This window comes from Panthera uncia, chromosome D4 (genome assembly GCF_023721935.1).
Source record: "Panthera uncia isolate 11264 chromosome D4, Puncia_PCG_1.0, whole genome shotgun sequence".
Taxonomy (NCBI): domain Eukaryota; kingdom Metazoa; phylum Chordata; class Mammalia; order Carnivora; family Felidae; genus Panthera; species Panthera uncia.
Window position 1 is genome coordinate 44,351,763 of NC_064807.1, and position 15,355 is coordinate 44,367,117.

Genomic DNA, 15,355 nt, shown 5'->3' on the forward strand with positions numbered 1-15,355 from the left:
GTAAAGTGCCCAGAATCTAAATTGCTTTACCTGCAGCCACAGGTTTCTTTAATCTAAAAATCTACTCAAAGCTTGCTTGAGTTTAGATTTATTTACTGATAATTGGCATATGTAGAAAAGCAGGAGCTCCGTGTGCATGTGTGTATATTTACATAATTCTATTCTAAGTGACATTTTCTAGATTTATTTTAAAAATAGCAACACAGCTTAAAACATTATGACATTGAATTTAAAATTAGAGGTTAAGACTTTGGATTTCACTTCCTCTTTGTGACGATCTTTTGCATAAAGTTTGACTTTCATCTTCTAAAAATGATAATTTGGTGAATGTATAGTCGCATATTGACTATATTCTCCAAAATAGATAGAGACAGAAGGAAGAATGTGATAGATGAATGTCAAGGATAGCTCCAAGATTTTGACCGTGAATAACGAAAAGTATGGACTTCCCCTTTACTAAGATGCAGACGACGATAGAAAAGCAGGTCTGCGTAGGGGAAGAATCAGGTTTGGAACTTGCTAAGCCTCAGATACATAATTAAACCTCCACTTTGGAGATAATCAGGTATGTTGTTGACGATATGAATCTAGAGTTAGGGGGTGAGGTCAGGGCTAGAAATAGAAATTTGGGAATGATCAGCATATCAGCTGCATTTAAAATCCTGATTGCTGGATGAGATCACCTAAGGAATGAGTAGCGATAGAGAAAAGGTCAGAGGGAAGAGCTTCAGAACACTTCAATATTTAGACGTGAGGTAGATGAAGAGGGAACCGACAAAGCACACGAAAAATTAGTGATCGGTGATGGAGGAAGAAAACCAAGAGAGAATGGAATCTTGAACACCGAGGGAATAAAATATTTCAAGAAAGGAGCAGTCAGTTGTGTCAGAGGGTGCTGGGAGGCTGCAAAAGGTGGAGACTGAGAACTAGGAGAGACTTGGCCTCCTGAAAGTCGTTGACGGCCATGACAGGGGCTGTTTTGGTGGAGCTGTGGGGACAAAAGCCAGATTGTAGAGGGGTCTAGAGAGAGTGGAAGGAGATGAACTATTAAATAAGTTCTGATGCATGAGAAGGAGTGAAATGAGGCAATTGCTGGAGAGCTTTTTCTTCTTTGAAGATGGTAGATATACTTGGCTCTTAAGATTGAGTCATTCTCAGAGAGGGCTGAATAACTAAGATTTTTAAGTATTTTTGGTGACAGTAAGAGTGCCGATATAATTTATATTTGTGGAAATTTTATAGTATTTATAAAAATTTTGAGTTTATGAAACTATATAGTGAAATTATCTGTGATTGCTTCTTCAAAATGTAAATATTGGCGGTCAATGGGTGTTCTTTTCTATATCTCAGGGCTTTTATATTAAAAAAAATTTTTCTGAATATTTGGATTGAGTATACAATCTTCAGATCCACAAGTGGAATCATTTTCTTTCAACTTTGGAGTGATTTTATAACCAACATTTAAAATTTTATTTTACATACGTACATAGCAACTATGCCCTTACCTACAACTTGGAAATAGTAAATTGCTGTTTTAGTGAGCTCTTCTGCATAAAAAGAGAGAATATCTTAATCAGTTTGGGCTGCTGTAACTAAAATACATAGACTGGATGGCTGACTTAAACGGCAGAAACTTACTTCTCACACTTCTAGAGGCTGAGAAATCGAGATCAGAGGTCTTGTGCCAGTGAGGGCCTGCTTTCTTGTTTGCGGGCAGTCCCCTTCTCCTTGTGTCTTCACATGTTGGGAAGCAGAGAGAGAAAGCAAGCATTCTGTGTCTCTTCTTACGGGCACTAACCCCATGCATGAGGGGTCCACCCTCAGGACCTCCCAAAGGCCTCATCTAAGAATATAATATAAAGAATGTTAGTAGAGCCACCATTCAGTTTAAGAGATGACATCATCACAACACTGTGTGTCTACAGGCACCTTCTTCCCCGCCTCGGATAAGTGACCTAAGGAATAGGCAGAGGAAACTCTTTGAAATAAAGTTCATATTATAGTGTTTTCACCTTACACTACAATTCCACACATACAGTTTTAGGACCTGGGGTCATTGCCAGAGGGTCTTATTAACTGATGGATAAGCAAAAAGATTGGGCTCTTATTCTAACATAAACTCTTGCACCTATTTCCAATCTTTACTGCAGGGTCCGAGACATGTTGACTGATGAGATCACCAAGACGGCTGTGAAGTAAGATCCATTCATTCTCTTACCCAAAATTTTCTATGAACGTTTTTTTTTTTCCTGGCGGGTGCATACAGTTTCTCCCTTTAGAGTATGTCCTAACTTTAAGAACGTTAAAGGACTCTTCAATTATTAAAAAAAAAAAAGAAAGAAAGAAAAAATCAATTGTCATCCTCTCTCATGTTAAGTTAATTCTTAAGTTAATGTCTTTTTGTGAGAATACGGAGGAATCAATACAAACATGACTTCCACATCAAGAGTCGCTGGGGTCGTGCCCTTGTCGTACACCTAACAAAATGCCCTGTGCTTTGACTTAGATTTAAAGGATTCTCATTTAGTTTGGGGTGGGGAAGGGGGGGTGTTGTGGTTTGAAAGAGAATTCCTTGCTAATGTGAATTATGTAGGTTCTACAAATAGGTTATTAAATCTCAATTGTGAGCCAGGAAATAAATCAGTAGTACTTCCTTTCATTCTCTTTGTGTTATGGGGTCCAGGATATCTAAAAATTGAATTTTTAAATGATTTTATTTATCTTTGAGAGAGAGCGCGCAAGCAAGGGAAGGGCAAAGAGAGAGGGGGACAGAGGATCAGAAGCCGGCTGTGATGCGGGGCTCGAACTCACGAACTGTGAGACCAGGACCTGAGCCTAAGCCGGATGCTCAACTGAACCACCCGGGCTCTCCTAAAAACCGAATTTTTAAATGCTAAAAATGAATGTGATGACCCATTAAAAAGGCAGTTTCAATCATATCCTTATGGTTGTTTTAACAAAAATAACGAGTATTACTACTTTGAGGCTTTTTATTTATCTTAAGCCAACTCTCAACAGAAAATTATACCCTAATGAACTTGCTTGAACAATCTCTTCGGGTTCCTTTGCTAACAAGCTGAGTAATTGTTTCTGGCAGTAAGTTACACGTCAGTTATGTCTGCTTCTGCCTTCCACCATCACCTTTAGCTGCTGCCTTTCTTCTTATCCACCAAATAACATAAATAGACCTTCGACCTACAGGATTTCATGTGTCCATATTATCTAGACATAATTCATTTCAATATAGTTTATCCCTATCGTGTTCCAGAACTTTCTGTGGCTAAATAGGTTTTGCCTTAATCACAGTACACGATCACCACTCAGCCTAATGCCTTCTGAATAAAGGGAAATAGAAGTGGTAATCCTCCCCTGCACCCACTTCTGTGGGAGGCACTGGGAAATATCTGTTGACATATCTGTTGACAAAATGAAAACTAAAGTACAGAGAGGCTTCGATAGGGACTCATTTGTGTCTGCTTATCTAGTTTGGTGAATTGCAGACACAGTGGGGGAGCGGAGCGCTCAGCTGCCTGTTGGAGGGGAGGGTGTGCTGGGGCGGGGCGGGGAGGGGGGGACTGTCTTCAGCCCACCTTTCATAGTTTGTTCTATTATATAATCTACTTATATCCTGGTAAAAACCGTGCTCTGACATTTGCAGGGGGGAAAAAAAACGTGGAACGCTGAAGAATCTAGCAGCTCTCTATTAAAACAAGCTATCATTTTGCCTCTCTACTAGCTTGTGCATTTTCCATTCTAAAATTTTATTTCAACAAGATTTTAATCTTCCGATTTGCCAGGCATCGTTTCATGAAATGCCTACGAAGAGTGTCTTCACATTCTCAGTGGCACGGAGTAAAAATAATTCATGTTCTCATAGTGTTACCTTTTCATCAAAAATTTCAAAGTATTTTATAGACCTTATCTTATTAAAGCAATGCTGACAATAGTAGGTATGACAGCAAGTCAGGTTCAAAGGCTGAGAGATTAATGATAGAGTGGGGGGGGGGGAAAGAATCACTCTGCGTCTCTCTCTTTTTCCCCCTGGCTTCCTCCAACCATGTGAAGACCCCACCACCACCTGCTGCCAGCTTAGCCTTCTTTGGACCATGGCCGCCACAGGCTGGTTTGGGCCATTGTAAGACTTACTTTGTTCTGAGCCGTGTAAGTTAAATGCAGGAAGTAAAACACCAGTCGCAGGATTAGACTGATTTGCTCACTTAAGAGCAGTTTTAAAGCATCAAGGATAGGGCTAAGGGAGAATCAGAGAACAGATAAAACCTGATGATTGATGTAAGTTCATTTTCATTGTTGTTAATTAAATAGATTTGAACCCGAAGATGAAAATCCCCAAAGGACTGGGTCACTTTACTAATATGTAATGTAATATTTTGTCCCAAAGAAAGCATCCTTGTAGCTCATCCTTCCCTGTGCTTTTTAATTAGGTTAATGGCATCAGTTTGTTCCAAAGGACAGTTTAATTAAAATGCTAGTGGTGTTGCCTAGATAAATACTGTACTGATGCTGACATGTTATTATGCAAATTAGTTACTACTGCCCGACTGGGGCGGGGCGGGGGGGTGGGGTGGGGGGGGATAGTTATTTGATCAACAAGCTGATGAGTATTTGCTGAACTGGTTGTAGATGTTTACCTGGCCAGCTCCTCCACGAATTTGTTTCACGAAATCCGTATTGAGTGTCTCCTTTCCATAAGTCGCTGCGTGCAGCAAGTAGGGAATGCAGAGACGACCAAGAGAAACCGGTCACAGTACCTTTGTGAAATGTACAGCGTGGTCTGAGCATGCATTATGTGGACCGAGAAATACTTTTTTCTATTCAAAGATTAATGTCCAAATACACATTTAGTCCGCAACCGAAGGTCTCATTACTAGTGGCTTTAAATAACATTTTTCTCCATTTTACAAGGACAATACATGTTCAGGAATGTCAAGGCCAGTAGGACTTCTGAAACAAAACCATGTTGGGCACGGTTTTGGAACTGAGGCTAAATAATGCTCTCTCAGAATTTCAGAGTTATAAGAGTGCTTTTCATGTCATCTTGTCTAATACCCTTGTTTTAAAAAGATTTGATATCCTATTCCTGGGGACCATCCGAGCTTTTCTCTATGGTGATAACCACTGGGGATCGAAGTCTTGACACTGAGAATTTAAAACTTTTTTTTTCTTTTTTTTTTCTTTTTCATTTAGGGATTCATGGCCATTTTGTAGCAGGACAGGCTTCAGGTTATTCTCAGCTAAAGGAAAGAGATAATGTTAGAAATAAAAGATTTCTTTTTTTTTTTTTTTTTTTTTTTAATGTAATGTTATGGCTTGGGCACCCAGGAATACCCAGACCTTGCCTGGCTTTCTGGTGTTTTATTATTAGCTATCTGAGTTCCCAGTAATCCTCACTGCAAAACTCTAGCAAAACCTGGGTTGAAGGCATCTGCTTAGCCTTCAAGTCTTCCTTCTGTTTTCTCCCTCCATCCCATCCCCTGATGTAAATGTTGTGCTCTAATCCACTTACGGCAGGCCTCATAGTGGAAGAAATTAAGGATGAGTGAACCAAATGACCCACTGGGCAGAGCAAGCTTTCACTGAGTTTAACCACCCCAAGGAGGGAGAACGAGAAGGCAGGAGGGATTAGATGTGTAGGACAAAGGAGGAGCTCAGTCCCATTCTTACCAGACGGAAGCAAAAATGCAAGAACATGTGTGAATACTAACCTTTTAATGCCCACTAGCTCACATGCTTAGTCATGCCTGTGGCCTGGGTCTGGAGGTCCTCAGCTCGCGAGGGGAGCGGGGCCGAAAGTCTTCCTCATCTAACATACCTGTTCCGTTCCTATGCTGGGGTCGTTCTTGGACAGGAGCCATTCTCGGATGGACACACAGATTCACGTTCAAGTCTCAAGTCCAGTTTTTGGGAAACATTTTGTCTGTTTGTATGGGAGTCCACAACCAGGCCAGAACTGAAGTGTGATGGTACGGGTGCCCTCTTGCCTGAGTTCTGTTATGACACAGGTGGCAAGCCAAGAGTATCGCATGTGTCCATTTAAGATTTTATTCTGTAGAATCACCTTGGAATTATGGAATAATGCTAAACATTCATTTTCAAATGGTAAGTATATTTTGGAAGGTTCAGGTTTCTTGGGGCACCTGGGTGGCTCAGTCATTCAGCTCTTGACTCTGGCTCAGGTCATGATTTCATGGTTTATGAGATCAAGCCCATTGTCAGGCTCTGTGCTGACAGTGACAGTGTGGAGCCTGTTTGGGTCTCTCTCTCTCTCTCTCTCTCTCTCTCTCTCTCTCTCAAAATAAATAAACTTAAAAAAATAAAAGATTCAGGTTTCTTGATACTAGCTTCAGAAGTCAAGGGTCGCCTGAGTGGCTCAGTCAGTTGAGCCTCCAACTCTTGATTTCAGCTCAGGTCATGATCTCACGATTTGTGAGTTTGAGCCTTGCGTCAGGCTCTGTTGCTGATGGCGTGGGGCCTGCTCGGGATTCTCTCTCTCCCCCCTCTTTCTTCTCCTACCCTGCTCACACACTCTCTCTCTCTCTCTCTCTCTCAAAGTACATAACTAGAATTAAGAAAAAAAGTCAAATTTAAGATTTTGTTGCTAATATTAAAAAGAAAACACCATTTGGATAATGAGAAAAGACAACTCTCAATCCAGATAATTTAAAAACAGGCTTTGGGGCATCTGGGTGGCTCAGTTGGTTAAGCATCTGACTTTGGCTCAGGTCATGGTCTCAGAGTTCATGAGTTCGAGCCCCGCGTCGGGCTCTGTGCCGATGGCTCAGAGCCTGGAGCCTGCTTCGGAGTCTGTCTCCCTTTCTCTCTGCCCCTTCCCTGCTCGTGCTATCTCTGTCTCTCAAAAATAAATGAGCATTAAAGAAATCAAAATAAAATAAAAACAGGCCATTTTTGCATCTTATCTAGGGTCTCTAAAATTATGTTCCAAACTAACTTGAAGGTTGCTGGCTTTGGCATATCAAGGGAAAGAAGGGGAGGATAATATGATGACTGCCAGAAGCTGCGAGCATGGCAGGTGGCTGGTGAAGGACACTATCCGAGTGGCTCCCTAGAAGCTGTTTCCACACACCAGTGCCTTAGAAAAGCCAGAGGCCAATTCCATTCTACTGCTCTAATTCACGCAACTGCCCTCGCTTGTGTTTTCAGAACAAATCGATAGAGTTCTGTGGGCCAGAGATGACACAGAAGGAGACAGCTTAGGAAATGCAGTGTCAAATGATGAAATAAAAATTTCAGAAGGAAAGAACTGAGATACATGAGCTCAGGTCTGTAGGTTGCAAGACAAGCACAATGAGCATATACGTGTATGAGGAGAGTGAAAACTCAGCACGAGTGTCCGGAGAAGAAAAAAAAAGCCACAGGCCTCAGGGAACAAGCAGACGCGCGCTGGTGAAGCTCGGGGAAGGGATGGAGGTGTTTTTGACCTCATCTGCCTTCTCTGTAATAACGCCTTCTCTTCTCCCGGTTAATGCCCCCAAATCCTCTCTTGGAATTTTTTTTTTTTTTTTTTTTTTAAACAGGGAGAGCCCAGTGGTCAAGGGCAACGCGCTGTTAGCCTTAAGCAGCCTTGCTGTCGTCGTATCCAGACACGAAGCCAGCCTCTCCTCTGACTCTGAGGGGGTCCCGGAGGTGAGTTAAGGGTGACTTGAACCAGTTGGGCGGCGTTTGAAAAGTGAGCAGTGTCTTTGAGCCTGGCCCTGAATTTACGAGGTTAGAGTGTAGGCTTTGCAACAGCACCAAGTTATGCTACTCGAGGGGCCTTTACACTGTGAGCTTGAGGGTCTCCTACGACACTTTCCCTTGCTGCTTTTCTGTTTTGCTTTCTCCATCACAGTTAAGTGGTCATTTCCATTTGAAGGTACCAATTTTATGCAACAGGGGTTGTCTTTCTGTGATTGCATCAGTGGTAACCAATCTTGGGAGGTTAACTAGGCTTACTGAAAGTGAACAATGCTGTCAAAAAAATGATAAATAAGCAGTGTTTACCGACTGAAAAAAAATCGTACTTTGCATTTTAATTGTAGATGTCAATGACAAAGTGCCTATTCATTTTTGCAAGGCGTTTATTTCTTAATTAAACATGTGGCGAGCTGGCCAATGTTCATTTCCAATGTGCTTTTACAGATAATTCATATCTGTCAAAATAAAAAGGCATGGATTTATTCTTCTTTTAAGCCCCATTATCTAGTAGCTTGCATTATCTGGAGACAATATAGCCAAGTGGTTAAAAAGCAGAGGCTTTGGAATAGGAGAGTCCTCTATCTAAATCCTAGTACTTGCACTTTCTAGCTCTGCGGCCTATTTTCAGTAACTTCCCCTTTCAAAGCCTGGTCCCCCATCTGTAAAATGGGGATAACGATACTTACCAGCAAGGACTCTTGCGAGGATTCAAGGAACTAATGTATGTAGAGCACAGCAGCCGATAGATACCAAGCTCCCGGCAATAGTAACCATCGTCTGACTTCTTGCTGCAAAAACTAGACTTTATTCAATGTTACTCAGCCTGTCTCTGTTCCCTCAGCGTGTCTGGCTCGTGGGCCATCTATACTCCTTTTTCGTGGTGGAGTTTTTTGGTTGCAAGCAAGGGAACCAACTCTCATCTAAGAAAAAAAGGAACCAGAAGGATGTGGAATCTGGAAGCCCGTGGGATTGAAGGCACAGCTGAAAACTGGGTTTGGGGAAGGACATCAGGCACAGGAACTGATATCAGAACCATCTGAGCAGACTACCCCCACTGGGATGGTCACTTAAGGTTTAGGGTCCCCTGGGTCTCATACCCACACCTTGGGCGGGTCAGATGGGTAGCTTCATCGAGCATTTAACCAAGCTTCAGATCACGGAGGAGGGGATTCTCCAAAGGTGCTGTCACCACTGAACAAGAGCACAGGTGCTCTTCGCTGGGTGGCAAAAGCTACAAATGTACATTTCACGTGGGGAAGGCAAAGAGGCCAAGGAATTATTGCATGAAGGATAAAAGGGTAGTTACCGTACGAAAATTTAAATCCAGAATCTTATTTTAATGATGAGCAATACGAAACTTTTTTTTGTTTTTAATTTTTAAGACGAAACTTTTTACAAGAGGAAATGTTTTATATCCTTGAAAGAGCCATGGAGTACTTTAGCAAAGACAACATGCTAAGTAGAATCTTACGGCCTAAAAAGTGAATGTGCCTTTCTAGGATTCCTTGTTTGGGGCAGTTTGCCCCAGTAATAACCAGGGTTCTAGCTCAGAGGTGGAGTTTCAGGCAGTCGTCGTCTTCTTTACCCCCCCGCCCTCCCCCACCCTTTGTTCTGTGCTGTAACACATATTAGACGAAACATCGAGAAACCACACAAGCCGAAGATGGGGCTTTGCTTTTATTCTTGATGACCTTGTCTTTGGCTATTCCTCAGTACAAACTCAAGACCTCCTTATCTGATTAAAACTCAAGTTTTCAAACTCTGTTCAAAGCTGCATATGACTAACAACTAAAGGTCTTAGGAAGAAGGCCTTCTTTGAGTCAAGGAATTAATTTCAGGGATACTTAACACCACATTGACCTTTATCATTTGTACCACCTGAGTGTCATCACCATGTGAGTTAATGAATGCTTTTGACATCCATGGTCATGAATGATTTTGAAAACCAAGTTCTCTTTATAATAAGTTGGATTTTGTTGTGGTTTTGGTTTTGGTTTTGGTTTTTTTGCATTCTCTTTCCTCCTCTTTTCCCAACTGAAGGATCATTCATGCTTTCATACCTAATTAGCTAGGCAATTGTTGTGATGATTCAAAATGATAAATATATGGTGATAGTAAGCAGAAATGCTAAAGATGGTGATGAAAATTTCGTAGGCTGCTTCAGTGCCTCCCTTGTGAAATGGCAAGTCATCGAAATGAGACATTGTGAGTTTCTTTTCTCTGCGCATCTCTCTTTTTCACCCCCCCATCACCCTCACTAAACACAGGCAAGCACAGGGAGAGCTCTCAGATATGGTCTGTTCTGCAGCCCCCAGACTCTCACCTCTGCTTGTCTTGAACAAAAGGTAAATCGTACTCCTGTTGGGGCACAGGTCAAGGATGTGTATTTGTCAAATACTTATCTGCCTCCCAAAGTCCTGGCCAGGGAAGCTTACTTTTTGAGAAGAGCATTCTACTCTTTAATAACAGAAGGGGGTTGTACCCTGGATCTAGAAATAATGTTTAGGTTTTTTCTTTTTTTCCATTTCCATTTCATGGTTTTTTCCTTCATTTACAGGTTCATCCTAATTTCCTTTCAATGAAAGAGTGGGTTTCCATGGTGTCTGATACTCTCCTGGTCATTGTGGATAGCCATCACCAACCCAGAGGACAAATCTTCTCCTCATTTTATTATGTAAGTCTGAGAATAAGAGAAATAATAATAATAAAAAAAAAAGAAGATGGAAAACCCAAGGGTTGAGTTGTCTCCTATTAGTTGTTCACGTGAAAGCCATGCTGTGGGGTAATTATTCTCAGTCTTAGCCGTATGTTAAAATCACCTGGGGAAGTTTTAAGTGTGTGCGTATGTGTATGTGTGCATATGTACACGCTTTAAAGTATATATATATATATATATGTATATGTGTATCTATATATGTCTATATATGTATCTATGTCTATATATGTCTATAGACATCTAGATAGACATCTATATCTTATCTCTCTCTATAGATAGATAGATAGATAGATAGATGTATCCAGAAAAAATAAATACTGACCTGTAGGCCTCTCCTCTAATTTAATTGCTTAGGGATAGGTCTTGGGCATTATCAGTCTTTGGAAAGGTCTCTGGATTATTCCCATGTGTAGTCAGAGTCAAGAGCTACAGCTGTAGTGAAATAAACACTAGTTGAAGATTGCTGTCCCTGAGTGTCCAGTCATAGTTGTTTGTTTGTTTGTTTTAATGTTTATTTATTTTTGAGAGAAAGAGACCGAGCGCAAGTGCAGGAGGGACAGAGAGAGAGGGAGACACAGAATCTGAAGCAGGCTCCAGGCTCTGAGCTTTCAGCACAGAGCCCAATTCGGGGCTCGAACCCACAAACCATGAGATCATGACCTGAGCCGAAGTCAGAAGCTCAACTGACTGAGCCACCAAGACGCCCCTAGTCATGGTTTTTTTTTAATTTCAGGATATGTGACCGTGGGCAGTTCATTTAATCTCTTTGGACCTTTGTTTCCTTGTGTGTAAACCAGGCAATTGAACAGTATTATCAGTAGTGATTTTAGCCTCAGCTCCACCCTTTACTAGTTTTGTGAAAGTTGACCTGATACTTCACCCACCATTTTGTTTTCCTTACCTGTAAAATGAAGGTAAAAACTAATGCTTTGCCAACTTCATAAAAGATTGGTGAGGGTCACATGATGCCATTTGTGGGAAAATGTCCTGAAAACTGTGAAATACTCTTCACGTACAGAGTAATATTGTTGTTGATCGTAAAAAAAAGTACCTGTTACTTAAGAGTCACTCTCTTTCTTCTTGCTAATAGCCTAAGAGTTTGAAACAAACTGAAAATACAACTCTTTTGTTGAGGTTTTCTTTTCCCTTCATTGGCTCTAGTGCATGCTTTATTTCGGGGATCTGCATGGAATTATTCTGGTTCTGCCTTATCAGTCTCCAGTGCTTAGGGAATTATAGTGATCATGGGACAATCAGCTGAGCGGCGGAGGATTATAGTTGATTCGAATAAAAATATAGCACAGGTCATGAACTGTTGCTAAGATTGTGATTTTAGCCTGAAACTCCACTGCCTTAGGTCTTCTCTCTACAACACTCTCTGTGCCTCTGTGTCCTCCTTTTGGGAGGACCTGGTACGTATTCATCTGGGGCTCAGGATCTAGAACTAGAATTTTAAACTATACTTGGGGACCAAAAAAAAAAATGACTTCTAGATAATGTAGAATTAAATTGGAAAGTAGACTTTACTCAAAGAAGTAATTTCTTTATGATAGTTTGTTTTCTGTCAGATGTGTTCTTACTCCTTTAATGATGGATGAAAAACTGATTATATAGAGGTCTTTGCAGTAGCTGTCTGGTTCTGATATTCACCAGGACAGGATATTCTCTGAGATTTCTAATAACGCTGCTTAGTTCTTGCAAACCAATAAAAATAATCTCTTTCGTAGCCAGCTCAGGGTTGCCTCTTACCTTTGTGCGTTTTGCATTCTTGTGCTTCTTCAAAGCCCTGATTCGAAAGTCACTTTCTTTATTTTCGGTGTTCTAGCAGCTGGGTCATTTTGAATAGTATTGTCATTACGATTGTACCATGTTAGCTGAAAGAATACCTTAGCACGTGTGTGATTTTTATCCTTAAAAAGTGCTAAAGCTTAGCAAATGGGTGCAGAATTAAAAACACCTTTTAACGTGCTTTGACTGCAAGGGACAGCACAGCCTTTATGGTGTGTCTGAAAAGTTGAAGTAGATGACAGTGCCGAGTGATAAATGGGCTTTCTTCCCCATTCGAGACATATTTGTAAGTGTATTTAACGTCTGTTGGAGCTCCCTAACATGGGATTCTTGGAGAAGCTGTTCATATTCAGCTGCCCTGTCATTTTATCAGGGCTGTTATTCATTTCTTTTCCCATAATTACATATAGGAAGGCGCATATAGAGCTCCCCATTTCATTTTGAATAGCTGGTTATTGCTTTGTAACCAGAGGCTTTTAGGATTTCAACTTCCTTTTTAATTAAAAGGAATTAACCCCCTGTAGGAAATAATCCATCTACTGGGAAGCGTTCCCACCAAAAATTTTGGGAGATCTGCCAATAGATCCCTGTGCTGAACTTACATTTATTCCTTCATACTAAACTTTAACCACTCCCCCCTCCTGCCCCCCCCCCCGCACCCCCTCCCCCTTCCCGTCCTGCAGCGTGTGCGCACGCACACTCTTTCTTTCTCTCCTAGAAAACTAGCTCTGTACACATTTATAATGTGGCTTGCTGGTTTCTCCAAGCTTGGGTAACTTCACTTTGGGTTCTTTATTATATACGCATGTGGGCTTTCAAAACACTGACATTTTTTTCAGGCTTTATAGTGAGGGAGTTCACAGCCTTTAAGAGAAGACACTTAAGATTTTTTTTCCCCATACTTAAAAGGATATTGTTAATCAGCTGCTTGTTTCAGTCGAAAATCGTTTCAGTAAGGAAGAGTGACAAGGTAACCTACAGACAAGCCCAGAAATAGATTTTTTTTTTTAATTGCATTTTTTTCACCAGCAGGAGCGGATCTAAGAGAAGCTGATATTGTTGCGTTTCGTGCTCTGGTGATAGGTATGCTTCCTTCATGTTTTAAACAAAAGGCCAACCCCCTGTTTTCTTTCTTTGGCATGTCCTAGAAATCCTATTCTGGTGAAAACACAGCCAGTGCCATTGCCCGCTCGGCTGCCGCCACGGCTTTGTCTCTCCTCGTGCAAGTTTTCATTATCTCTTGCAAAGAGAAGGTTGAGGAAATCCTCAACATGCTGACTGCCAGGTTACCTGGGAAACCAAGAGCTGATGAGTCTCAAGCCGTGCAAATCCACATGGGCCTTGCTTTGGGGATGTTTCTGTCCCGCTTGTGTGAGGAGAAACTCAGGTACGGTTTGTTCGCGTGTTCCTCCTTTTCCTCTTTGTGATGTAGGCAGAGGACGTGGCCCACGTGCACACGCGCGCACGCACGCGCTCTCTGAGCCGCGTGTGCTCGCCAAACTTTTTGACATGGGCAAGTTGGGCCTTTCTTCTCCTTTGTGAGGGAACCTGGCTTGCCTCCAACGCCATCGCGAAGACATGAATGTGTTTTTAGGGCTGCTTTTACTAAGGTGACGATTGCTTGAAAATCATTCCGTCCTTAGATGAGAGCCCAGGATACACCCAGGTAATAGATATGAGGAAAAGTGTAATCTTCTGGTGCTAAAAATGAAAAAGCTGCTCTTTTTCCTGGTTCATGAGGGTGAAAATAATTGCTGATCCTTTACTGGGATCACTGTAAAATGGGAGACGAAGATTGGAGTATCCCTTATGCCTGAGGTGCTGGGAATTACCTGAGTCACCTGAGAACTGCGTGTACCCAGTTTTAAATATTGCTTTTATCCTGTGCCTTGGCTACATTTTTGTAATCCTTAAAGAGTCTTAATCTGTGCATATTATACTGCGTGCTTTACTCAGTTCGGTCAATCTTGGACTGCTAGCTTTACCCTTGAATGGACCTAACAGAATAGCAAAGACCCAAGTGGAAAATTCCACTAGATGGAAAAGTTGTCTCGTGCATAAATCTACTTTGGTTGTGTTGTTCATTATATTTCTTCTTTATTTTATAACAAATCTTAGAATTTTATATATCCAGATTGATTGTAGTGTGGTACAACATGAATATTTGAATATCATGAATATTTAGATGTCGCTGACTTGGAATTCGGCCCCATTTTCCTGCACTGGAAATAGGGTAGTCGGAAGAGGCATCCTGTTGAGATGTTCGATGTCCTTAAACTTCCCTGGTTGGCAGAAATTAACGGTCTGTCCAAAGCCAAGAAACGGTGTCAGTGTGGGTAAACTGGATGACATGACGCTATATTTAGATTTCAGTTCTAAACCAGTGGTTAAGTTTGCATTTGTAATTTACATAGCTTTGTGCAAACACCATTATGTGAAACCTTTAGGAGAACTGCTATTGATCTAGGGAAATACTAGATTTCAGATGATCATTTTCAGCTCTTAGAAACATCTGTCAGACGATTGGGAAGATTGGCTTAGTCTTTGTGATCATAAATGAAACGTTTCTAGAATGTTCATTTTGGTCTGTTCACCAGCATTATTATTTATAGGCCTGGTTCTGGACATGAACAAAAAGCTGCCCTTTGCATGTGAATTGACTGTTACATATCTTGTGTGTGCGACAGAACACAACATATTTTTGAAAGGCTTAAAACTTGAAAGTGATTTTTTTTTTCCCTTTGCTACAATGCTACAAATGGCAGTTTCTTCACCATCTGTGTTCATGCTCTTTCTTCAGTATCTTTCAAGCAACATGTTTTACAACTAAAAATGAGCCATGGCAGTTTAATTCCAGGCAACTCATTTCATCCCATCTTGGCTCTGGCTCCTTTCTTCATTAGTTTAGGATGAGATGCTGCTGGGTTTAGGGCTTGACAAGCTCGCATGTGTGGTTAATTTAATCATGCTACCTTGAGAAACCGGTTCCTAGATCGCCTTCTACCCCTCTCTGTCTTACTTGGCTTTGCACCTGCTGGAGAGCCTGGGGAAGGACACCAGGAAGTGTTTTCCAAGGCCAAAAGCCCTCAGAATAAGTGCAAATTTTCACTTTGCTCTAATAATCTGTCTGGATAGCAC

At 41.3% G+C, this 15,355-nt stretch overlaps 1 protein-coding gene across 1 annotated transcript in view; it reads left to right on the forward strand.

The window, feature by feature from the left end:
- The window catches only part of FOCAD (focadhesin), a 313,963-nt gene that overhangs the window by 236,567 nt on the left and 62,041 nt on the right, over positions 1 to 15,355 (forward strand). The window contains exons 24-27 of the mRNA XM_049635278.1: positions 2,151 to 2,195; positions 7,554 to 7,662; positions 10,271 to 10,387; positions 13,366 to 13,604. Coding sequence (XP_049491235.1) covers positions 2,151 to 2,195; positions 7,554 to 7,662; positions 10,271 to 10,387; positions 13,366 to 13,604 — 510 coding nt within the window. The remainder of the gene's footprint in view (positions 1 to 2,150; positions 2,196 to 7,553; positions 7,663 to 10,270; positions 10,388 to 13,365; positions 13,605 to 15,355) is intronic.